The 25,855-nt window shown below is 40.7% G+C and overlaps 1 protein-coding gene across 1 annotated transcript; it reads left to right on the top strand.

Annotated features, from left to right (window-relative positions):
* Window positions 1-5,388: 5,388 nt before the first annotated feature.
* On the top strand, window positions 5,389-24,911 carry RND3 (Rho family GTPase 3). The gene is made up of 5 exons (XM_009443462.5): window positions 5,389-5,858; window positions 6,336-6,423; window positions 18,115-18,224; window positions 21,342-21,476; window positions 22,867-24,911. The coding sequence occupies exons 1-5, from the start codon at window positions 5,709-5,711 to the stop codon at window positions 23,116-23,118; spliced, it is 735 nt and encodes a 244-aa protein (XP_009441737.1). The 5' UTR covers window positions 5,389-5,708; the 3' UTR covers window positions 23,119-24,911.
* Window positions 24,912-25,855: the final 944 nt, after the last annotated feature.

Genomic DNA, 25,855 nt, shown 5'->3' with positions numbered 1-25,855 from the left:
AGTTTTGCCAGTCAAAGTAGTAGCCCATGGCCCAAACGTATTTGACAACTACTCTTCTACAGAACATGTTGAGTTAAATGCTTTAAAATCTACTCTCTGCCTTTGCCCAAGCTAATGACTCTCTTCAAGGTATCCTAGCCATTGTTTTCTGTTTCCTCACTTTGAGTTCAATAATATTAAAGTAGTGGCTACTAAGTGTTTTTTTAAGTAAGCTTGACCTAACAATTACTGCTTTTTAAAATTAAACTAACACTGACCTCAACTAAGTTTTCACATTTTTTGTTGTTGTTATTTCAACAGAAGGGGCAAAAATTTCCACATAAGATCTTTCTAGAAACTTGATAGGACATCTTTAAATCTTTCTTTTAAGCCTTAGATTAAAATATTAAATGCCACTTGACTGTGCACATAGCCATAAATAACTCCGCTCAGTGCATCTCATCAGCTTGGCAGTGAAGCTCTGGCAGTCTCCAAAAGAAGTTCTAAATGGTGCTCAGTAATAATCTCTGTTTTCCTTTGACTACTCCTAAAATACTGGAAAAGGTGTATCTTTGGAACATACTACATGCTTCAAGAGAATAATGTATAAAGAACTCATCCTTAAAAATGTTTTCTTAGGGCAATTCCTTAAATATTTTTCATATCTCACTGACAAATTGACATAAAGTATAATTGCGTGTTTAGTAGATAATCAATGGGTCTGATAGTTTTATATTTTTGTTTGTTTGTTTTCTTTACTTAGGAAATACTGAAGTATAAACAAATGGCATCAGGCATCAAAGATCTGAAATTTGAAGAGGCAGGTGGAAAGGGTTATTTGTGCCCTATAATACACAGAACCAAAATCATGTGGTCTGGGTTTCTAAAGAATGCAACGGACTATTTGTTAAATTAACTATAAACAGAGAAAGGGATGATCAATTTCAAAATGACTTATTATTCAGTACTCACAAAGTTATGTCATTTCCTCTTGGCTAAAGAGTGAGGACTAAGTCAATACAGCAGCAGTTAAATCATATTCGCAGTTAGCATTCATGAGAAAAAACAAGGCTGAATGTTTCAACCCAGACTGGAGTGCTCTTACCACACAGCCTAGGCAACTTAGTGCAGTGTCCTTGAGAGGGAAAATAGGCATAATTTTAAGAGAAAATAAAGGAAAAGATTCTCTTCCAAGAAAACAAATTCTTCCTAAATGACCAGTTCAATCCATTAAATTGTATGAATGTTCTTTCCTCAATTCCTCACTTCAAAAAAAAAATGCCTTCTATTTTGTTGATGTTTTATAAGACTGAGTGATCACCCTCTTCTGACCACCCCAAAAAGAGACAACTGTGAAATTGCCACCTTTCAGTACAGAGCAGTTTACAAGTTTACACGCTTGTCTTTAATTTTGTATTGAAATGCCTATATTTGAAACTATTTAATATCTGTCATCTTACTAAATTCTCAAAGAGAATGCCCATGACTCATATCCATATTTTGTGACATAACATCTATGAAGGCATCCTGCACGTTTTCTTGCTTTGATGTCAGCCATCTCTCTGCTCCATTGATGATGCCTATAAGAAACCTGTGCTTCCTCCTTATTATGCACTTGCTCCTTCAAACACTTCTGCTGGAGTCTGAAGAGAGGCAGGTGACTGTGAATAAACTATTGGGATTATGCCTTACAATATTCCACTGTGGGCCAAGATCTCCATAAATACACTGAACATGAAAAGGGGGATGCCTTTAGTGTGTTTCTAAAGAATAATTTTGGAAAGTGCAGGGCACGTGATTTTTTAAGCAGTGCTATTGTGCAGCTTAAAGGAGGCAGATGTTATCATCCTCACATAAGGATGAAACTGCGGAAAAGAATTTAGTCAGTGTTCGCCCAAGGACAGATAGTTCATTGGTTTAGCCTGGACTAAAACCCAAATCCCTGATTTGTAGTCACTCAAATCTCAGAAACAATTGTTTATCAGTCTTGTGCTATCCCTAGATGGGAACTAGATGGGTACTCTTTCTCAATTGGTTCTCTCTCCAGGCCTGGAATCAGCCCTTTTTGTGTCAAAGGGTATGTAGTTTCTATGGGAGGGGAGATTTCCTCTGGTAAGTAAAGGGTTAGTCACAAAGAAAATAATTTTTGAACTCAAACCTTTTAGGGCACCTGAATGTGTTCTATTAACTAAATCATAGAGAAATATTTACTATTGGTTTTCTGTTCTCTTGGTCTTAAGGATAAATGAGAAAAAGGAGAGAGTAATAGGAAGACAAGCAAGAATCACAAAAGGAAGAACGCTAGGTAATATACGATCCTCCCAGGTAAGGCGTCACATTTTCTAAATGATTGTGTTTCTTAGGGGAAAACCTTTTATTGCAGTCTAAAATTTTAGTCTTTTCCAGGAATTTAGGTATACTTGGATCCCATATTCTCATTGAAGATGAGCAGTTTCATCAAGGTTTCACAGCTAGTGAGTGACAGTGCAGACCAAGAACTGGAGTCATTCATTCATTCATTCATTCATTCATGTAATCATGCTGCTACCCTGTTCCAAGTCCTGCCATGACTGACTTCACATTACCCTGAGAATGAAATCCAAATTCTACAGCCAATTATTCAGCCCCTGCCTGCTTCCTTTTGCTCCCCGACCTACACTCTCCCTCCTTCAGCAGGCCCCAGTCATTCTGGCCTTTCTTCTGTTCCTCAAACCTACCAAGCCCTTTCCCTCCAGCCTGTAACCTTTCCACTGTCTGTGAGCATCCTTCTGCTGGACCATGGGTCTGATCCCTACCTTACTATGCTTTAATAATGCCGTGCCATGTTTTCTATGAAGAAAAACATGGGGTGATCTTACTTCTTTATTTACTGTCTATCTCCTGCCTGGAATGTATGCTTTTTGAGAGTAGCAAACAGATCTGTCTTGTTTACTGCTCTATCTGCAGATCCTAGAACAGTGCCTGGTTTACAGCAGATGCTGAGTAAGTAATTGTTAAACTAAATGTTAGATGAATTTTAAAATATATTAAGTATCCACTTCACACTGAACACTAGAGATTTTAAAAAGGAAAAGGAAGAATTTTTACCCTAGAGGGATTCAAATCCGGGTGACTTCAGGCAGTTGGTTTTTCTACTCTATTATACATCCATTAAATTTTGCTCAGCAACTGGCAGATTCCTGGAAATTCAGGTCACCTGATTTCCAAAAATAGTCATCCACTATGATTCCAGATGATTCTATGGTGAAGTGATTATGCATCTTGTTTTGCCTGGGATAGACCCTGTTTACCCCTGTTGTCCAGCCACAATCATTGGTAGTGCCCCTTTTGCTCTCAAATCCCAGCTTAGATGATAAATTATATGGTTACCCTATTCATTGATCAGCCAATTCATAAACATTCTTAATTATTTCTGTTAAAGTGATTTAACCATATAAGCTACATCAATTCTGAAATATGGGAGGTCAAATCATATCTCTGGAAAGGGGTAATTTCATTAAGTTAAAAATAAGACAAAAGATAGGATGGACACAGCTCCAATTAGTGAGTCCACCAATGAAGCCAGAATTTCTCAAGACACATTCAACAGTTCTGAAAAGTGCAAATAAGATTTTACATGCAAACTATAACACAGGTCAAGGACTCTTTATTGTGCCAGAAACCATTCTGCAAACTTCACTTGCATTTCCTCATAATTACCATTATGACTCCTATTTTACAGATGATGAAATTGAGGCTCAGAGAGGCTAAATAATCCATCCAAAGTCATACAGAAAATGTGAAGTTGGGGACCTAAATACACCTCTTTGTGATCTCCTGCCCCAACTACTATGCCCATTGCTTTTTAAACAAGTAAACAAACGTGAATAATTTGATTAATGTTTCCTGTGTTAAGTAGTTTTGGGAAATGCTAGGTTAAACTATGTTAAATAGTCTGCTTTTCTCTGGGATTTTTAAATGTTTGTAACATTAGTGTGCTTGGCGAATCTTCAATGAGTGATGTGGGTACAGTGTCGCCCTCACTAATTGGGCCATGGCACCCTTTGTGTCAGAAGGGAACTAAAGCTCAGAAGAACAAACATTGGCAAAGGCTGCTCTAGGAACCCTAGCAGGGCCAGCAACCCGCTTGTCTGTGGGTCAACCCTCCACTTGTGTAAACACAGACCCACCGATGGAGTCTGAGTCAATGATCTTTGAGGGGGCTCCAATTTTCTCAGCCCCAAATAGGACATCATTCCTGGATCCCCTAGGCTTCAGGGGCCCTACCAGTCCACTACTTACATCAGTGCTTTTGACAACTCTTCATTGTGCCTTTTCACTTCCCATGTTAAACTTTCTGATTTGTTTGTTTTCACCTTATCTTCTCATTTACAAGCCTAGGAGTCTCCACAGGGGACCATATAAGCTGGTTTTGGCCAATGTGCTACTACATTGTAACAATTGAAACCTCCTGAGCATTTAGGGTGCAGGAGCTGAAGATGAGAAAAAGAAAGACTTCTCATAGAAAAAGAACAAATGTGTGGGCTATTCTGGTCCTTTCTAAGATTTTTGCTTGCGGGGAAGAGTTGGAGGGCTCGGGAGGTGGATGTGGAGGAGGACAGAAGAGAGGGTGGAGGGTTGTATCTGCATTTTTCAGCTAAAGATGTTTGTGCCTTCTGAGTCCAGTCTAGGGTGCTTTGATTCCAGGAAGATGGAGGCTATAGATAAAGAATTAATAGACAGTATCAAAATCTGCCCCCCCACCAGTCCCCTCACTGCAAATGTGGGGAGGTGCAACTAAGCTGACAAGTGTTTGGGTCCCTAGCGCAGTAGGGTTGAGTTTCCAATGGCCTTTGTCACTCAGTCATGGGCATCTTCCACTTCTCTTTCTTCTTCCCTCCCACCTCCTGTACCCACCCCTCGAAACCTTTCTGCCTCCACTTGTACGACTGAAACTGACAGGTTTCAGAAGCCAGTCTACTACCGTGACCCAGGCAAGCCTGTTCTTGCATCTGGAATAAAGAGGCTGATCTATTGGTCCATGGCCTATGTACCTGATACAAACCATTAAAAAAAAAATAGAACCACTCAACTATTCTCCACCCAAGATTTGCTTCCTATGTTTTATCACTGTCCTTTAACTTGGGTGGGAAATGTTTTTGTTTTCATAAATGCTCATGAGGCTTCTACAGATAAGCCCCTATTAAACTATATTTAAAGGGATTGTAGTTCAAATCAGTATGCACAGATACCAGTTTCCCACCTTGCCCTGTGGACTTGTCAGCAAAGCATCTTTGGGATCTTCATGTTGTCTAAGAGCCTTGGTCTAAAATAGATCCCGAATGGGCACCCTAGAGGGCGCACTGCTTACATTTTCGGCATGCAACGCCAACAGCGCTCGCTCCCAGGCTCCATAAAAGGGGAGGAGGCAGATCAGTTTCCTCCTCTCATTGAGAAAGAAGAGGATTGGAAGGCCGGGCGTATAAAGCCGCGCAGAGAGCGTGAAACAAAGCAGTCGGCTCGGAATTGGACTTGGGAGGCGCGGTGAGGAGTCAGGCTTAAAACTTGTTGGAGGGGAGTAACCAGCCTGCTCCTCTCGCTCTCCTCCTCGTCTGCGCCGCGTTTCAGGGGTTGCCCATCAGCCTTGTGATTTATTTTTCTATCTGCTTTTTGTAAAGAGAGAAATATATATATATATATTTTCTTCTTAAGAGAAAATTCCTGTTCCAAGAGAAAATAAGGCAACATCAATGAAGGAGAGAAGAGCCAGCCAGAAATTATCCAGCAAATCTATCATGGATCCTAATCAGAACGTGAAATGCAAGATAGTTGTGGTGGGAGACAGTCAGTGTGGAAAAACTGCGCTGCTCCATGTCTTCGCCAAGGACTGCTTCCCCGAGGTGAGTGTGGCCGGCCGCGGCTTCCACGAGGGGGTCGGCCAGTGGGATCCCAGTCCCGAGGTGGGCCTCCCCGCTTTCATCCGTTTTCCCTTAAAAAAGAAAAAAAAAAGTCTTTCTCGGCCCTCACTACTTTCCCCTGATTAGACTGCGGGGAAAGGGAAAGTGCGCTGGAAGCTTTTAGGGTTGGGACGCGCCTGCACATGGGCTGGTTAGCTCCTGAAACTTGTTCGTTCCTGTGTGCATAACCTGGGGTTGGGAGATTCGGGTCAGCAGATCTGTGAGAGCCGGGTGGGGTGAGTGGGGAGTAGGACAGGGGTTTCGGAAAGGGTCCATGTGCTTAGTGTGTGGTCTGATGTGTGAAGGTTTTCTTTCTTAACTGGGGAGCGGGGAGGGGAAGGGTGTTCAATGGGTGTCGTGCGTTTAAACGTAACCTCTTTGCCCTCTTTCCTTCCTCTTTTGCCCATTTTGTCTATCCAGAATTACGTTCCTACAGTGTTTGAGAATTACACGGCCAGTTTTGAAATCGACACACAAAGAATAGAGTTGAGCCTGTGGGACACTTCGGGTAAGAGTGGGAGGACCGCGTGGCGCTTGGGGCGGGTTTCCAGTCGCTGGGGGATGCGCGGCGGGTCTCGGGAAACCGCGCGCTACAAGCCGTCTGCGCCCCTCCCAAGGGATTCCCACGGTCCCTGTTGGGCGAAAATTGTATCCTTTCTGGGTGGGGGCGGCAGACGACAGCGTGGACGAGGAGATAGCAGTGGGGAGAGGAGAGCGCTGTGTGCCCGCAGGGTGACCCCGCCGTTGGAGCCACTAGTGGCCAGGCGCAGTCCGCCCGCGGAGTCGTGGTCAAGTCGCCTTGGGTCGGCCGAGGTGGCCCGATACTGTGGGGTGTTGCATGGGCGCTGCGTGCGCCTCGGCGGAACCACCCGGCTCAAGGCGGGCGCCCCTCCTATATCTAACCTGCTGGTTGGCGGGGAGGCGGGGAGCGCCGCGGGGGTGATGGGAGGCGGGAGAAAATCCCAGAGGCGACGCGGTTACGTGCAATTGCCGCTGTTAGGGGAAAGAAACTGAGCGCAGGCAGCCGCGGCGCCCGTGACGCCTACACCCAGGAATGCGCTGGTGGCGCAGGGGCCGGGCAGCAGCTGAACCTCCTCTTCGCGCTGCCGGCCGCCCGCGGTGCCTCGGTGCCCACCTGTACCGAGCCTTTCCCTTTTCCCCCCACTCCATCCCAGTGATCACGTCCGTTTCCCCTTCACCACACCAGCCCCTCCTGACCTCTATTGCATCCCCCACTCGGCTTGCCTCCAAGGCCGCGGGCAACACTATTCGCCTTTGACCTTCCAGTCTACTTGAATTATTGGCGCCGCGGTGGGTTATATTCATGGGTCTGAGGTTCAAGGCCGGGTTATTGCTTTCCCATGCGCCCACCCACCTACCTGGCGCGCGGTGGTAGGGAGGGCTAGGTACCCTCCCGGTGGGAAGGCATCCGGCCCCCCGGCTGAGTTAGGGGTTTAGGCCAGGTCAAAGGCCGGGGAGTGGCAGGGGGGCAGCATCTGAGGTCTTGGGCTGGGACATAGGCACCCGCCGCCCTAACCGGCGGTGTCTAGCGAGTTTGTTTCCAAGAAGGGTGTCGGCTATGGAAAAGCAGGACCCACTGGGAAGGCTGGGTAAAGGCCCCTGCGCTTAGGGCTGGGAATTTAGCAGGGAGCTGGGTTGCTGGCGGACCGAGCCAAATCCGGGTGAAACTGGCGAGGAGGAACGCGCAAGTGCCAACAAGCAGGTTTGCTGTTAGGCAGGGAGGCCCCGAGGTGGAGCCGCGCCCAGCGGGGAGTGGCCTCGTGGAGGTGTTTCTGAGCTTCCCACAGCCCTGGGCTTGAACCGCTGGAGCCCCCAAGGGACGCGGGGGTTCAGAGAGCAAGAGGAAGGAACCAGACTGACAGGGTCGCCAGAGGCAGTCCCAGCACAAAGGCAAGCGAGAAGTCTCGCACGAGCGAGCGCCTCTCATGGTCGGTGCCAGATGCTCCGACTGCTGCAGTGAGAAGGGCTGATTTTGTTTCCCCCTGGAGTCAGGCTCTTTCTCAGCCGTTCCAAGGGCAGCAGAATCAGGACTTTGCCGCCGTGTTTTCTGTTGAGGATGGTACACAGACTCGAAACTCTGGAGAAGGTGTTGGTAGACAGAATTCAAGTGGTTCCTTATTTCAGTAGTTCCTATCAGAATTATTTTACAGCCTGGTACTTAATGGGCTCTGATTCCCAGACATATCATGGTATGTATTTGTTATGCCTACTGGATGGCACAGCTGGTGTGGTACCGATAATAAGCACCAGTACTCCCTGCCCCAACCGGCAGCCCTCTTTGGACCTAATGCACGATAAAAATTATTTTGGCACGGGGTGGAGCAGTGTGTCTGAACCAGTCGTTGATACAAAGCTGTGTTTAGATCTTAGCTCCTGGTTACCATGGATTTCTGTGTGCAAATCCCCTATCTCCCTGGGTCTCATTTTCATCATCTGTAAAAAGAGGACACTGAGCTAGATGATGTGCAGGATCTCTCCCAGCTGTACACTTCTTGGCTTTATTACGCTGGACAGGCAGGTCTTTTTGTTTCCCAGGATGTTGGTTGGCTTCAGCTCTTAGTCTTAGGGGATCTGGCATCCCGTGCTGGGGTTTTCACAGCCTACAAAGCAAGCCAGGTTCTGGGCAGAGCCAGGCTTCCTGGTGGATTTAGGAATGAAACCCATCTGGACAGGGAGGGGGAATGGGTGGGCTTATAGGAATGCTGGGCTATACATTTCCTATCTCAAGCTTCAAGAGTGACAGGACCACCAACGGATATTTCGGAATCGATGCCTAAAGGGCTAAATTGATTCTTTTAGGGGAGAAAAGGCACATTGTTTGATAAAGGCTAGAACATAAAACAAAATGTGGGCAGTTTGTAGTTGGAGGCTGTCCTTCGTATGTGCAGATAAATACCACTTCAGGTATCTTCATGCATTTAATCAAAACTCTGCAGTTCGTAGACTCTGCACACATAGCACAATGCCTTGCATACAGCAGTTATCCAATAAAATCTGATGAATGAGTAAATGAGTAATGATATGCATAGTTGCCAAGGAGATGAGGTTCCCTGACATTTATTCACACTGAATTACCTGTGCACAAAGAATGGCAACTTTATAAACATTGCCTTTCATCGAATTAAAGATAATCATCTGAAATGAATTTGTAGTGAAATAATCACTTGTCTTTTTATTTAATGAAACCAAAACTTATGTATGTTTAACTAAAATATAAAGGTTTGAAAATGTGATGAAGAAAATTTTGTACTGCAAAATTATCCGGTAATGAAATCTTAGTTAGAATTTAGATTTAAACAAATGGAAAAAAGAGGCATAAGGGAATTATTTAGAATTCCATTATTTGTTCATGAGGTGAAATGTTAGTTAGTTAAACACAGTCACCAAGCACTGCTTACTTAAATTCTAAGAATAGCCTGTTTCCATCAAAAGTGATTTGTTGTTTATATCTAGCAGGAACCATTGAATCAGCAACTAATTATTTCAAGGATCTTTAACATTTTTCCATTTAATTCCAAGCTTTTCATGGCAAATTTCTGGACAGGATTATTTTTTGGTAAATGTTTGACATTTTCTTTGCCCACTAAAACATTTATTTAGTTCAGATTGTAAAAATAATTGCATATGCCTTATGCCTCTTGATACATTTATTTTTTCCAAAGGCCATCAATATAACTCTGGAGAAAAGATCCCAGCCAAGTCTGTAAAGTTCTAAATGTCAGATAAATTGCACTTTTTATTTCCCTCCTAGAACTTTGTGAAAGAGACTTATATAGGAAAAATTGGGTGTGCCTGACTGCTCTTATATAGGGAGAGATACGGGATGAACATTGTCCTTTGAATGATATTTTCTGTCCTGTTTACCCTCCTAGCAGAAGGGCAACCATTTAGAAGACAGAAACAGTTCCTCTCTTATCTGGCCTCTTTAGTTGGACAGCTTCTCATAAGGGGTCTACTTTTGCCCCCAGCAGTCATGATCATGCATAGGCAAACTCTGCCAATTTGGATGTGAGAAAGACTACCAAGTGAAAGTAGGATATGTGAAGTCTCTTTGCACCAAGAAAAAAAAAATAATTTCCTGCTTTTTAAGGCACAGTAACTTAATATTTCCTTCCTTTCTCCCTTTCTCCATCCATCTCTTCCTTTTTTTCCGCATCCACTATAAACAGGCCCTCTGTTAAGACCTTAGAGATACAGTGTTAATTAAGCATGGTCCTGCTCCTAAGAAGCATACAGTTCAGGTAGGGTAATGGAGAAAAAGAAGCTCTTCTGGTTTAGTGTGTATTTCATTAACAACTCATGATGCACCTAATTTTGTCAGGTCCTTGAACCCCAGTGCCCTTTTCCACTTGGTTGCAATGTTTTTCCTTTGTCAGACATCCTAGGGCTTATAGATCCTCTGGATCCTCTTCAGATAGGAAACAGCTACCCCTGCCCCCCCCAGCCCATTGCACACACCAGTTAAAGCAACTACAAAAGGCATTTTGCCAGTCAATTCTTAGGGCTACAGTACTCCAGCCCCCCCAACAAAAGTAAACAAAACCTTTGTAAAAATGCTGTAGGAATCATCTAAAAGAGGGAATTTTTAAGGCCCATAACTTCTTCATTTTCCTAAAAAATATTTTTCATTATAAAATGAACATTCTTAATAGTTGCAGAAATGCTCCCATTGATTTTCAAATTTCACCCAATGAGTTTCTGCCAAACAATGGGTAATAGTTTCAATTGTGAAGTAATAAGTAAGACCAAAGTAATTCTAATATCTTGTGCTTCAAAATTGGCCACATTTGCCAAGCATAGAAGTAATTTGTAGCATGAAGCCAAATGCCTACTAATAATAGAAATGTAGTCATTTAAGGATCACTGTATCTTTTCCTAAGAGATTTGATTGCAGTGTAATTTCAGCACATGTGATTTAGGGAGTAATAATCATTCATTCCAGCTTTTTAACCAAGGCAAGTTAATGCACATTTTATTTAAGGCTTATTATTACTTTTAACATATTCAATTCAGCTGTTAAAATTCCCCACAATAACTCTGCTATTGCCTCATGAACACTCTTTCGAATCTTGTCATGATCCAAGTTTCTTTTAAGCCCTGAGTGCTAAAGTTAGTACTTCCTATTTTAGTTTTTAGCATTATTAACACTTAAGGTGGTATCCTTTATTTCTTAGAGAAAAAGAGAGGAAAAATATCTTAGTTACCTAATGGCCTTAATATGAGGACAAACTTCTCTATAAACAGAAGTCTATCTAAGCTGTTATATTTAGATTATTGTACATCAAGTATGAAGAATGGTCTTGGTGACAAGCTCTCTAATGAAATATTTCTTAATAGGGATGGAAATGGTTCAGCAGTATTGGAGATTAGTATATAATTAATCCAGAAAAGCAGCTTAAAAGGGGATCACTGCTCTCTCTCTCCCCCTCCCCTTTTTTTTGGTGATTTAGCATATAAATGAACACATCTAGACAAGACATAAAAATGATTATAAAACCAGTAAACATGGTTTAGTGCTTTTTGTGTGCATACAATCTGCTAGATGCTATGGGAGGAGTACAGAGCTGGGTGAGAGCAGCTTCTGCCCTTAGGTACTCACAGTTTCACCATGTGATAAGACAGACATGGTGAAAACATGAGTGACAATAAAATTTAAAATATTCAGGCTTTCCCAAACTAACAAAAGAAATCAAATGAGAAGCCCGGATTAAGTGTCAGGTGTTTAGGTGAGAGGAGATGCCAGTAGACTGAGATTTGAACAGGGTAAAGACATCCTTCTTCCCTGACAACCTTCTTTGAATACCCACAGGACAAACAGAGGACATAGAAAGACTTCCTCCTGTCTAGTGCTGTAATACCTGTTTATAGGATGGTGAGCCCGGAGGTTCTAAACCTGGATTTTTCAAGGAGCAACAAGATCCAAAGAGTTCTTGAAGGCCACAAGGGCAGCCCAGGCTCCCTAACTCATGACTTAATGGTCATTGAGGCTCACCACAATTCCCTTCCTTTCTAGAAGTTGACTAAGTTCTAAGAAGTTTTTAACGTTCCTTCCACGTGGAAACTCGCTTACATTTAGTGGCTCTCAGATAAAACAAGATTCTGGAAGCTGAGAATTATAACTTAAATTAACCTTCTTGGAGAAAGGAAGAGGTTAAGAATTTATGAAGGAGCCAGAGAAGCATGGATGCTTGGGATTTGAATATCAACTGTGAAATTGCAGGAAACCAAGCATTTCATCAGGTAGTAATGATCCATTGGAGCTTAGGGTTTCAAAACTAGGTTTAATTCTTAACAAGTTTTCACACTGAAACTCTTATGTAAAAGACCTGGGTTAAGGTAAAACAGATAGTTTGTATGGTGGTTTCCAATAAGCAGTACATAAAACTGCATTTGGAGATTTGTCCACCATGCAGTAATTTCCATTTAAACCAAGGAACCTCCTAAAAAGGGGAGGGGGTGGTATGAATGCTCTTTCTAAGTCTACATCTGTCTGTAGATTTTTTTTTTTTAGCCGCATTTAGTGCTGTTTTTTTTCCAATCTGGTTTCTTGCTAAGTTGCACATTTCAATGAAGCATCCAAATTGGTCATTCTGATACCACCTGAAATAACCAGATGTTTCTTCATTAATCCAGTTCTTTTGCATGTAAATATGACACCAAGGACCAATACTTTCTCCAGTTAGCTCATGGTGCCTGGCGGGCTCTGCCAAATGAATTAGTCGTGGCTCAGTCATTTTCTGATGTCCTTTAAATGACTTCTCAGTTGCTACATATTCGTCACTTTCTCAGAGTCTCCTTTGGCAAAGCAAACATTTTATTGACACGGAATGTAGTTGACGCAGAAGTTTGATCAGGTGTTGTGCACATTGGTTTTGAAAAATGAGCCTGATGACATAGTTTGTGGAAAGATGAATTCACTCATGGGATTCTACTCCAAGAAATCTGATTCTTAGATATCATATGAAACAAAAACTTGAATCCATTATCGCTATTTACTTTTAGGCATATTCATATACATATACTCCTTTCCCTAAAGCTCTTGACCTAACCATGGTTCCACTGTCAGTAAAATATTTTGATTCTTAGATATTTTTAAGTACCTCAATAAGATTAGGAGTTTAAAGCTAAACTTTATTTAAAGGCCAAACATATCTACCTGTCTGACTTTCTAATTTTGTATCTACATTGCCCCCAGAAATAGAAAATCTTTATTCCATTTTAATAGCAACACATAAATGCCCACAAAATTTTATAAGATCTGTTCATAGTTCCTATTACCTGAATCAATGGAAGAAACAAACATATTCTTCCTGGGAGTGTTTGTTGCATATTTGCAGGCATGGTATTTGTTGTGCAGACTACTTGAAACAAGAACTAAACAGTCTTACACTGAGTCAGATACAAAAGTTCTGCCCAGACTTGATTCACATTCTTGAGATTGCTGCTAATTTAAACCTTTTCCTCTGATTAGAGATGGCATGAGGAAATGCAATCTTGTAATAATTGGGCAGATCATGCCCTCTCACATGTTAGCTGCTGCTGCGTTCAGATGTGCTCATGGTGGTCACTAAAAATACCAAAAGTTAATCTACTTTTCTCTGCCAAAAATACGCAATAGCTTTAGCTTACTCTTCTTGGTAAAAATTTCTTAAGGGGGAAAGGGAAGCTTTTCAGATGAAGGTTCAAGTTAAATAAATTATATTTATGAAATATTCAACAAGAAGAGTTTTCAGTTCTCCAACTCCTCTAAAGCCTCACAGTGTTTAAACTGGTACTTTGCAAAAGGTTCCATAAAGCCTTCCTTTTGGGCATGAATCTTCTTACATATACATTTAATTATGTACATATATGGTGTGTTCTATATTTGCGAAAGGGTGACTTCAGCAGGCAGGTATGTGTCTGAAGAATTAGTTTCTGGGTGAGGCACGTTGTGACTATTCTTTGGCTGGAAATTTTGCTCTCACCCAGAATTAATGATCTTGAATACAAAGATGGGAAGATCTGAAATTTCAAAAGCTCTCTAGAACTTTGCTGATGTTTGCCAAACTTGAGCAACTCAGAGAACCCCAAGTGTACACTTGTTCCAATCTACCCCCAGCAAAGCCTTTCAACTATATTTTCTGGGTGAGCGGGGTACACATTTTGCATATATAGTGTAGTTGTTTCTTTACAATATAGAGTTTCCCTAAGTTTTTCCTTCAGAGGTGTGGCAGGTTACTTAAAAAGGACCTTGGAATAGGGTCGCGAGCTTAAAAGTTTCATATAGTACCAGAGAAATGCTGCATCTGAGAATTTCCATATGCATGAAGCCTATTCCACATGCTGAAAAAGAGTTTCATTTGACAAGCCAAACACAGTCCCTAAATGTTATTGGACTTTAGTGCATTCTTAGGTACTAGAGCACATACTCTGTGTATATCAATACCTACCATGTACTGCAGTTAAAGTTGAATACTTTCATACTTAGTAAAAATTGTTGAGCCCTCCTGCTTGTGCTGTGTTTAGTTCTACAGTTAGCACCTTGGGAGTTTTTCATGTGCATCTTTTAAAAACACCTATAGAAGTTAATTTTTTTTTTTTTTTTTCTGTTTGGCTTCACAGGGTGTTGTAAGACTTTTCTGGAGGGATATAGGAGTTAGGGGCAGGTATTGTTCCTGCTTTACCCACTTACTTTCAGCTCCTTCCTTTGGTGTCATTTCTGCCCCTCTTTATTGCTTCTCACTTCACAGAGTCATTTCTGGAATTCCTCTTCCTTTTTTTTTGGCATGCGTTGTCTCACGCATACCTGTGATTCCACCGTGCCCTCTCCAGCTTTGCTTGCCTTACTTCCTTTGTGCGGTCTCTTGGGCTTTATGGGGAAGAAAAGGAAGAATTCCAAGTGCTTAAACACAGAGTAAACACTGTAAAGTTACACAGGAGGTGTTTTTGTGTGTGTGTGTTTTTGTTTTTTGTTTTGCTTTGTTTTTTTTTATCCTGAAAGTCCTGCTGAGCTGATGACTTACATCTTTCCTGGTGGGACAGTTCTTTGATAATTCTATATCAATATTTTTCACTTTGAAAAAATAGAGACAATAGATATTTCTATCTAAGACAAGATAAACTTAACCTATCAAAAATATAGTGAATAAATGGTCTTGTTATTTTAAATAAATTACTCTTGTCATTGGCAGTCAAATTATGCTTATAACTAAGAAATATGGGAATCAGTTTTACTAGTACCTTTGGACACTCGTGTTGATCTAAAAGCAGCACTGTTCATTAGCAAAAGTAATAGAATGGGATCAAAGTGTCATCCCTAATTAGATCATGTTAAACCTCTTAAAAATTACCTGTCTACCTCCACAAGCACGGTGGTTTATTTCTCATAAACCTTTGCACTACATATGTATTTTCACTTATACTGTCAACCGGATAAAAACAAAAGCAGATACAAACTTCCCTGAAAATCTGGTTTAACTGGAGAACTCCGTTTCATTTTAAAATCAGGCCAGAGTCTAAATTTTGCAGATATTTAGATATATGCACTAAGCACAGAAGCCAGCCCACTTGATTTTAGTAGGTAGCAGTCTCCAGCAGGTGACACAGGGCTGAGCACAAAGCCAGATCTCCTTTGTGGCCATAAAATGGGTGGGGGACGGGAAACATAGTCCACAAAGGGGGGAGGGGTATTCCCAGCAGTCATGTGGTGGCCTGAATGTTGAAACCATTCCTCAGGATTTTCCTGGCAGTCTCAATTTTAATTAAACTCTTTTATCCTCTTTGTATTTCTTCAATCGCTTTTCCTAATTTTTTTATTTGGAAAAGATGGTCTCCATTGTCATAGAGCAGTATTACATCTGGAATTAGCAGTGAGTACTCTAATATCATACAAATCGTATCCTGAAAGGAGCTGGTAGGTACCTGGAACAGTTCTCTAAAGATACCAGGTCTGCTTGTACTGGAAGCTCTCCACAGGGAGAGAGTGGTTTTTCCTAATGTGAGTGATTTCTGGGAAAGGAGATCTCTGAAGCCTCGTTAGGTTTCTGACAATCCTAACTGTTGGCAGCTTTGCCTTCCTGGGTCTGGGATCAGGTTGTCTCTCGCGGACTTTGAGGAGTAGAGGAAACTCTCATTTATATGTCCAGTATTTGGAGCTCCACTCTATGATCTAGAATTTTCTGACTGCCTGTTTGGAAAGAGTCATTCAAATGTTTACAGCAGGTGCCGTGCTAGAGTTAGACTTTGGACACAGAAACAGGAAAGGTTCTAGTTGAGAAAGTGTGAACTTCTTAGAACTAATATGGAAATACTAATGTAGCCATAAATATTGTTCAACCATCTCGTTTCTGATGCCTTTCGAATGTTCAAATGGGTGAACTATTTGTGAATTATTCTCTTCACCTCAGAGTACTTTCAGCGACTGAAAAGGCAGCCACAGCTTGTCATTTTCAGAGACGGCCTCATTCTAATATACCTTCATACTTAAAATGACTTGACTTTTTAAACTGTAAACGCTTTAAGCTTCTGGGAAATATCTTTCAGCTGTCAGCCTCTGCTCTACCAGGGTCCTGGTTCCAGATGTGGGTAGGCAGCTGCTGCAGCTCATGAACAGCTCTGACTTAATTCTCTGTTTATTCACACTTTTCTTCCTGATTCTTGTAACATTCTTTTCTTCCTTGCTTAGCAGACACACGTGGCTTGAAGTTGTCACTCTCCATCGTAAAGGAGCTAGAGAAAAAGCTGCACTGTTGCCTGGGGTTCCATAGCAGATGCCAGGGACCCAGAGTGTACTGTGTGAATAGAGGGCGATGCCCCCTGACTATAGTGCCTTTTAGATCACAAGAACAGCCTCCAAGCAAATGTTGTTTTGATAGAAATATAAACAGTGATATTTTTTCTAAAGCTGCTTTTTAAGTCTCTCTTCCTGACTTTGCCTATTGAGGTTTTGATTTATCAGGGGACAACATGTCCTGTTTTTCTGCTCAAAATGGAAAGTGATGTCAAAATGAAATAGACTTTTAAAAAGAGTTTGGTGGTTTACATTTTCTTTTTCTACTCTGGAGTCAGATACATACGTGTGTATATATTTGCTTAGTAAAATCATTTTCATGTGATGCTTGTGAAATGTCAGCATACGGAAAATGATTTCTTAAACAAGCGGCATTTGGCAGGCTGTATTTAGTTTTCTAGTCAATCATTTCATAACTATAGGCCTCATGTAATTGCCCATCCTTTGGAATTCTTAAAGAAATAGAAGAAACTTCCTTGATTGACTAGAGAGTTCTGTGGTTAAATTAATTGGCTGGTGCCTTGAACCTTTAGGGTACCCTGGACTTAATTCAGGTTAAGATCCTTGGATCATGCCTCAGTGTCACTCTCAGAGATGGGACTCTGTAAAAAAGCGACATGATCCTATACGACATTTATTACATTCTTGGTTGTAACAGGAAGAAAATCTATATAGGGTTTGGCGATAAGTTAAAATAAGCAAGCTCAAAGGTCAATGGCCTATCTAAACTTACATCTTAGAGATGGGTAACACTGATGTGGTTTCTCTTTGCATAGTTGAACCCTTCCTCTTCCTCTCTCCCTCATTCACCCCTATCCTGCTGTCAGAATTGATCTTGAGTTTTGGTCTCTTTCCCAAGAAGTAGTTCAGTTTATGGTTCTTGCTACCACTCAGCTTTTAACGGCAGTAATACAACCATAATGCCCATAGTTAATACGTATTGATCCCTTACTAAAAGCCAGGCCCTGCCTGGGTTTACTTAATCTCAGGTATGTATGTTGTCAGCATCTTCATTTTATGAGTGAAGAATCAGAGGCACAGGGTCCTAAAGCTACCTTGCCCCCTCCCTTTTTAGTGGTGGAGGCAGGTTTACACTCAAGACCACCTGGCCCCAGGTGCTTCCCTACTTCACCCAGGTAACTTCAGGCCCTAGTCTTTGAACCATACAGATTTCACTTAAGATCCTGGCCCTCTTCTTGAATTTATGTCAGACACATGTGAGGCTTCATTCATCATATATTTCTAAGCAGGCTTTTGTGTGTCTGTTTGAATTCTTTTCCAAGAATTAGGGGAAGTGGGAGTCGGGTCGTGATGTGACAGTCAAAGGACTTAGCCGGAAAGGGTAGAGTTAATGCATGACAGACAAGGGGACTCTCATCTGAAAATTTGTGTGTCTTTGTTTCTTCTCAGGTTCTCCTTACTATGACAATGTCCGCCCCCTCTCTTACCCTGATTCGGATGCAGTGCTGATTTGCTTTGACATCAGTAGACCAGAGACCCTGGACAGTGTCCTCAAAAAGGCAAGTGCTGGGGAATGACGACACACTTCAGTACTGGGTGATGTATAAATAGAAACGTGGGGTTTGCTGGGAAGCTCAAAGACTCTAGTCAATTCCCTGCCTTACAATTTGTAATTAAACACTAGAAAGAACCCTTTCACACCAAAATGGGGTTTCCACTTTTTGATGATGAACTTGCTTGAAATTTTATTTCATGAAGCTCTGAAACAAAATACCTTTTAAGGGCCTTCATGTTTGTCCTTTGGGAGAAAAATGGTACAGCTAACAACAGTTATATTTGATTACTATCATATTCATGTCTTCCTTCCTTCTTTCAGTGACTCAACAGATTGCATCTTAGTTTACAGATTTACATTTGACCTCAAGTCAGATAGTGAAAGGAATGCAATAACGGCTATTTTAACAAAGAAGCTGTGTTTTAGTTATGGTGTTATTAGAAACAGAAATGGAACTAGTGTAGGAGGAATAGGGATGTGTCCAATGTGAATTGTCTGATGATCAGGTATCTGTCTAGTAATTATGATCAGGTATCTTTCTAGTAATATGGAAGCAGTGCTTGTAAACATGTTATATATTATAACGTACACATAGTTTATGGAGGCAAAGGTAAGTCAGGTTCCGTAGGAACCTAACTAAGGAAGCTATGGTTGGAAGGAACCAGGGGGAGATCAAGAGGAAGAGGACCTATTACAGGATGGGTCACAGGAACTAGGGAGGCCAGTGGGAGGAAGGGGCGTTTCTTGACCTTCAGCAGTTGAGACTCAGCCTCCAGGTACTTGTAGAAGGCACATGCCGTGTTAGTCCATGGATCAGCATTTATTAGCCACTAGCTATTTTCTCAGCCCTGGCCTGTGTGCTGTGGGGTTTCAGAATCAGATCCTTGTTGGAGCACTCCCTCTCCTCCACACACTGGCTTCAACACCGGATGTGGCTGAGAGCAAGGCAGTGTCAACTGAGGGGTGACCCATGCAGCCCAGTCTGAGTATGGTATGGATTGAGAAAGACAAACATGCAGGTGTGGCTAGGTTGGTTTTGTTTTTTTCATTTTAATTTTTAGTGGAATTTATTTGTATTTTGTGTGTTTTTATTAGTTTACATTCCCCTATTATATTTGATTGCTTGGCTTGTGTGTCATTGTGAAATCAGGATTTGAAGTATAATAATCCTTCTGTCTCTACTAAATATTACAAACAGAGTTCAATAAAACTCTTAGTAGATCTCTTTCTTAATAGATCAAAGACTCTTTTTTCCTTTTTAGCTCCTTTCAATTTTGAGTAATACATATCTAACACAAATAATGCTAATGCTTGTCAAATCCAGGCAGGAATACACCTTTCCTGTCTTTAATGCTTGTAAACGATTGCTAGACATGCAGAGGGAGGCCAAAGTCATTACACAGCTGAAGAGCAACATAACAACATGTCTAGTTCTGTCTGGAGATAAAAGGGGTTGCTTATTTACTAGAGATTTTACTTGATGTAGTATCAGGCTATGCATAATTTATGATGAAAAGCCTTTCTCCTGTTTTATTTTGCTTTTGTCTTCTAAGAACAAATGAATAGTGACTTTGGGCTTATAGATATTAATGAGTATGTTTTACATTCCTGTGAGGTTTAAGGCTCATGATAACCCCTGCGGTTTGTCTTGATTAATGGAACCCTTTAAGTCCTTCACTATCAAAGAGGAGGTTAGAATGACTTGAAGTAGGGAGGATTTCTTTTTTTTTTTTTCCAGTTCACCTTCCACTTCTAATGCCAGTGCCACCTAGCATGTGGTAGGTGTTCCTACATAATTCTGAAAGGAGTGAGGGAGAGAGAGAGAGAGGAAGGGAGGGAGGAAAGAAGGAAAGAAGGAAGGAAGGGAGGGAGGGAGGGAGGGAGGGAGGAAGGGAGGAATAAGTGGACAAAATGGGCTCTTATGGAAAGTATATTACTCCTTTGAATCCTCTGGTGTAGTTTGCACTAGAGTTCGTTACCCAAAGTACACCCCTAGATTTGGAGATGTCTCCTTTAGTGATCTTTTAAGTTATTCTTGCAGGATGTCCCTCTTATCTAGTGTTATACTTAATACATGACTTCATCACCCCCAGTATTCTGTGAATTTCCTTCCAGAAGACACAGCTATGTCTTAATCATCATTGTCACTGGCACAGTACTTAGTAGAACACTTACATATTTGTGAATGTGGGTGGGAAGAGTCAGGCGCCACTTCCCCATCTCAGCCTCTCTAGGCCCTGCCCTCAAAGGCCAAAGATCTCCTGTGACCGCCCTGAACTCTTGACTCCCATGCTGTTGCAGAGCTCAAGCTTGAGGAAATGAAGCCACAAAAAGCCGCTTGCTTGTTCTTAAAGAGGACAGTTGGAATTCCAAGCCAGGCATTGCTGAAGGTTCTAATAATTCTTGTTAGATCATGAAACAACTAGACAAATTGGAATAGATTGAAATCGTTTTAAACTAACTTGAAGGCATATGAGCTACAGGACCGGCTGCCTTCCCGATGACCCAAGAGATGTTCCTTTGCAAATGTCATGGTCTGTGTTGATGCAACCATGTGACAGAAACTCCTTCAAGGCAGGATGTTCTGTTTTATTAACTATCTCAGGTACTTAAATAGAGCCTCAGCTCGTGGTGGCATGCTTCAGTGTTTCATGATGGGATCAGGGAATGCATACTTGTGCTAGTGTTGCCTCTGCCTTATCTCCAGCCTTCTAGTGAAGGAGGATCAGATCCACACATCGAAGGATGTGGTCACTTGTTAGGATATATAATTATTCTTAAGACACATTTATCTTTAAGAGACACACCAATAATTAAGACATTATTGAAGCTACCTTTGGACAACATCTACCAAGTCTCTTTCAGTAGCAACAGATGAGTCACAGAGAGGGAGAATCAATCATAATATACATAATTATTCTCTAATGCTTAAAAAGTAGTAAAACTTCACATCTGTTCAGGAGATAAATGCAAAGTTTGCTTCTTCATCTCAAGGGACACTCCTTTTTTAACATCTTTTCTGAGTTTCATTCTAATGTCAGCCAGTGGAGAAATGGTTTTCATGATATGGATGCCGTTACTTTGTTCATTTTTAATCTTTTTTTTTTTTTTTCTTTCACAGTGGAAAGGTGAAATCCAGGAATTTTGTCCAAATACCAAAATGCTCTTGGTCGGCTGCAAGTCTGATCTGCGGACAGATGTTAGTACATTAGTAGAGCTCTCCAATCACAGGCAGACGCCAGTGTCCTATGACCAGGTATGTATGTTGCCCATGTGCAAAACTGGATTTTAGAAAGAGTGAAGGAAATGGACTATCACTCATAATAAATAAAATAAAAAGTAGCTGCTTTTCTAAAGGCTCACCCAGTCGTCAGTTGTGAAATTTAAAATGCTGTCATTTATTAGTGTAATTACATGATATTCGGGTACATAAACAGTTGATATGCTAACCTTGTATATTTCTGCACCTCCCAGTAGGTTTAAAGTTAAATAGGTTTAAGAGAGAATGTGGTCAAAATCAGTAATACTCTTTAAGAGAGGTAATCTGATTTTACAGTCGGCCGCACAATAATAAGGCTGTTGCCAGTAAAGTGGAACACTCCATAACACCATCTTTCAGAGAGTCTTCATTTCTGTAAGCATTTCCCCCAAGTATTTAGAAATGAGAATCAGTTTCAAAAGCTCATTCTCATAAAACCTACAACCAGATTCTAAAGAGAGTTCATGTTGAAATACCAAAATTTTATTAAGAATCATCATTTTAAATACCGCAGTCTTCTTAGTCTTCCATTTCTCATTAGCAAAAAAATTGGTATTTTAAATAAGTTGTTTTGGTTAATGTGCACATGCTTATTGTTGTGTACGTTGGTGGTATGGTTCACACTTAGAAATTACATATGTTGTGTTTCATAAAGTAACAGATGTTACAATAGTATTATTCCTTTCCTCAACGCATTTCGGCCCTAAGTAAGACACAATCACATACATTTCAAAATCGATTTTAAATTTCATTCATTACCCCTGTTTTTGGTACAACCTAGTCACTAGTCTTGAATGCCATTTACCCTCAAGAAAAGAGAAATGAAGTGCACCATGAGGCGCTGGAACAGGTTCTCAAGGCCACATCATCGCCACGGCCAGAGCTGTGTGGAAAATGCAGAGTTTATGTTCATGACCTTCAGCTAACTTACTTCACTAGTAAGATTCTCTGGGCCATTCCATGCTTGCTGTGACCCTGGAAAACCTGAATAACCAGTTAACTCTTGCTTGCAGTTGATAGTGAAGATGAATCACTTCGTTAGCTCCACTCTACACTTCTTTGAATCACCTTATGTTAAGTGTTTGATAACCAGGGTCTTCCTTTGTTAAGATCAGCCTTTAGCATTTATTCAGAGCTCTAACACCTCTAATGAGCCATGAGAGTTGGGCATCTTACGGATTGGCTCTTGACTGCAAATAGTTATGAAGTAATAAATAAGGCAGTTTACATTTTAACAACTTTTCTTTTTGCAATGACACTTGGAAAATTCAGTTAACATATCAGCAAACGTTTTGCAATGCATTATTATTTTGTGGTATTAGAAGATGCTAGCTAACTTTCCCCCAAAGTCTTATTGCTGGTTAAAATCCCTTCTTTTGCTTCTCAGGGGGCAAATATGGCCAAACAGATTGGAGCAGCTACTTATATCGAATGCTCAGCTTTACAGTCGGAAAATAGCGTCAGAGACATTTTTCACGTTGCCACCTTGGCATGTGTAAATAAGACAAATAAAAACGTTAAGCGGAACAAATCACAGAGAGCCACAAAGCGGATTTCACACATGCCTAGCAGACCAGAACTCTCGGCAGTTGCTACGGACTTACGAAAGGACAAAGCGAAGAGCTGCACTGTGATGTGAATCTTTCATTATCTTTAATGAAGACAAAGGAATCTAGTGTAAAAAACAACAGCAAACAAAAAGGTGAAGTCTAAATGAAGTGCACAGCCAAAGTCATGTATACCAGAGGCTTAGGAGGCGTTTGAGAGGATACTCATCTTTTTGGAATCCTGACCTTAGGTTCGGCATGTAGACCAAGTGATGAGAAGTGAATACATGGAAGAGTTTTGAAGTGTGACTTGAAAAATATGCCAAAAAATGAGAGATACAAATGAGCTAGAGGAAGATGAGGGGGGATGCGAGTACCTCCAAGAAGAAAAATCACACTCTGAATGGTGCTTGCATTTTTGGTTTTTTTTTTTTTTTGTTATAATCTGTTCATGGATCTCTACTTTGATTTAATTTTTAAATGTTTTAATCTCCTTTACAAAAAGTATACGTTAATATACCGTCCTCACGGGGGAACTGGCACTGTGACCTTAGCATTTAGTTTTCTAGAGGATGTGATCTAATTTCTTTCTAGCTCATCATTAAAAAGGAAATTGTATCAGGACCCATGGGATATATCCAGAGGAAAACTTTATGAGGCTTTGAAATCTTGCCTTCCTGAAGATAGCTGAGTAGGATGGTTCTAAGGAAAGCCTTTGCAATCTTGCAAGATTTGTAGACCAGCACTACAAAGATCGCATAGATCAAATAGGAAAAACAATGTCGATTTTTATTCAGTCTGATGGTTCTGTTCTTCATTGTGATTGTCATTAAAAAGTGGTAAATTGCTCAATGTAATATTTTTGTGCGCTGTTTAGAAGTTGTGTGATTTTTTGCCATCGTTGATAAAAATGCAAAGTCAAATAAAAGGTGTCTTGGTTTGATGTCATAGAATGATCCAAGGAGAGAAAAAAGGTAGTTACTGTTTTCACCAGAAAAGGTAATGAGTGAAGGAAAGAATAGTAGCAGAAAGCACAGTTTGTGAGTAAAGCTGTCTGGAATTAAGTTACCAAAAATACAAAGCAAAAGGACTATTATTTTGGGTTGAAGCTCCAAAACTGACAGCATCTGATAATCTGTTGGTTTATTTCACTTTTCATTAAATGAACATTGATGAGAGAAGATGCCACTTACCCAAGCTTTAGAGAATCCCTAGTGGAAGATTATATGATAAACTTTCAGTCCTGACATAACACTAGGGCATTTCTAGAGTGTCATTGCTAAAACCTCACTGAACAGACGCAGCCAAGGTCTGTGTTCAGCACTTGGTCTCTGTTGTTACGTAAAATAATAAGCATTTAAAATAGTTTACAGATATTTTTGACCAGTTCCTTTTAGAGATTCTTTCAGAGAAGAAACCAGATCTGACCTGTTTATTGTTGGCGCTTGTTGAAAACGAGCTTTCTTTCCCATGATAGTGCTTCGTTTTTGAAGTGTTGAAGCTGTGCTCCCCTTAAATTGTGGCAGGAGAGATTAAGGTAATTACAACACTCAGTTCTATGTCTTACAAGCACTTTGTCTTGTCTCTGCAAGAAAATTCGATTCCAGTCATTTCCCATAAAATACAGACATTTTACCAACATAATATGCTTTGATTGATGCAGCATTATGCTTTGGGCAGTATTACAAAATAGCTGGCGAGTGCTTTCTGTATTTAAATATTGTAAAAAGAAAATAAGTTATAACTGTTATAAAGCAGAACTTTTGTTGCATTTTTTAAACTGTTGAAGTCACTGTGTATGTTTGTTTGGTCAATGTTTCCGCAGTATTTATTAAAACATACTTTTTTTTCTTCAAATAAAAAAGTAACCATGTCTTTGTCTAAATGTGATCTGTCTTTTATTATCTACTTCCTGATTTAGCTGTTTAGCTTTGTTCTTTCACATAGGTGATTACAGAATCTGGCCTAACATTTTCTGAACTAGAAGGCTTTGGAATTTTTTGATTCTTCATAGTAGTAACAGATAAACCTGCATATATAAAAGTTTTCATGATGCTTTCAAATCACAAGAAAAAAATGGGGCATAATTAGATTAAGTGATTTGATCATATACAAAAAAGAGCCATGATACTGCCTAAGATTAACTTGTAGAAAAGATGGAAATCCTTCAAGTCTTTAAGAATGAAGCAATATGATGCAGTCTCAAGTCACAGGTTTAATACTAATATGAGCCTAGTTTGCCTCTCTGCCCTGTGGGCCTTGGTCCTTAACCCATGCCACCTCGCAAGGCATGCCCTTGTTCACAGCAGTTGTGGGGATGACCCAGAACACAGCTTTTGCAGCAATTCGTGGAAGGATAAATAACACAGCACAACATAATACAAGTTACCCCACTGACCTGGGAGATGTACAGTAAGCATGGAACAGCTTAAAAGAGAGGACTATCTCCCCATAAATCCAGTTGATTCTCAGTCTTCAGCTAAAATACTTACATATAAGTTTTACATAAGTGTCCAAAGATACTCTGTGGGATTTTAAAACAGTGCTTCTTTTTACACAGCTAAGTCACTTCATATAAAAAGATGCATCCTTGTGACTTCTTTTTTTCTGAGTGGCTTTGGGAATCTTGGAGGTATAGTTATTTGCTTGGAAATAATTCTCAGAAGCCCAAAGCAAAGGGGGAAGCAGAGAATCCAGCATGAGTGAACAAATTAAAGCACACTGACATTATGAAATGGCCTTATAAACAATTTTAAGCACAGAGATTTACTGAAAATGTCTGTAACTCATTCTCGTCATCAAATAGTAAAGGAAATAAAAGTACTTTCC

This window comes from Pan troglodytes, chromosome 13 (assembly GCF_028858775.2).
Source record: "Pan troglodytes isolate AG18354 chromosome 13, NHGRI_mPanTro3-v2.0_pri, whole genome shotgun sequence".
In the NCBI taxonomy this organism is placed as follows: domain Eukaryota; kingdom Metazoa; phylum Chordata; class Mammalia; order Primates; family Hominidae; genus Pan; species Pan troglodytes.
This window is presented reverse-complemented; position numbering and strand designations above follow the sequence as displayed.

Excerpts from the sequence above, each read along its gene's own strand:
- RND3 (XM_009443462.5), top strand. The coding sequence starts at position 5,709 with ATGAAGGAGAGAAGAGCCAGCCAGAAATTATCCAGCAAATCTATCATG. Across the intron at positions 6,424-18,114 it reads GAGCCTGTGGGACACTTCGG|GTTCTCCTTACTATGACAAT; the intron begins GTAAGAGTGGGA and ends GTTTCTTCTCAG. Across the intron at positions 18,225-21,341 it reads TGGACAGTGTCCTCAAAAAG|TGGAAAGGTGAAATCCAGGA; the intron begins GCAAGTGCTGGG and ends TTTCTTTCACAG.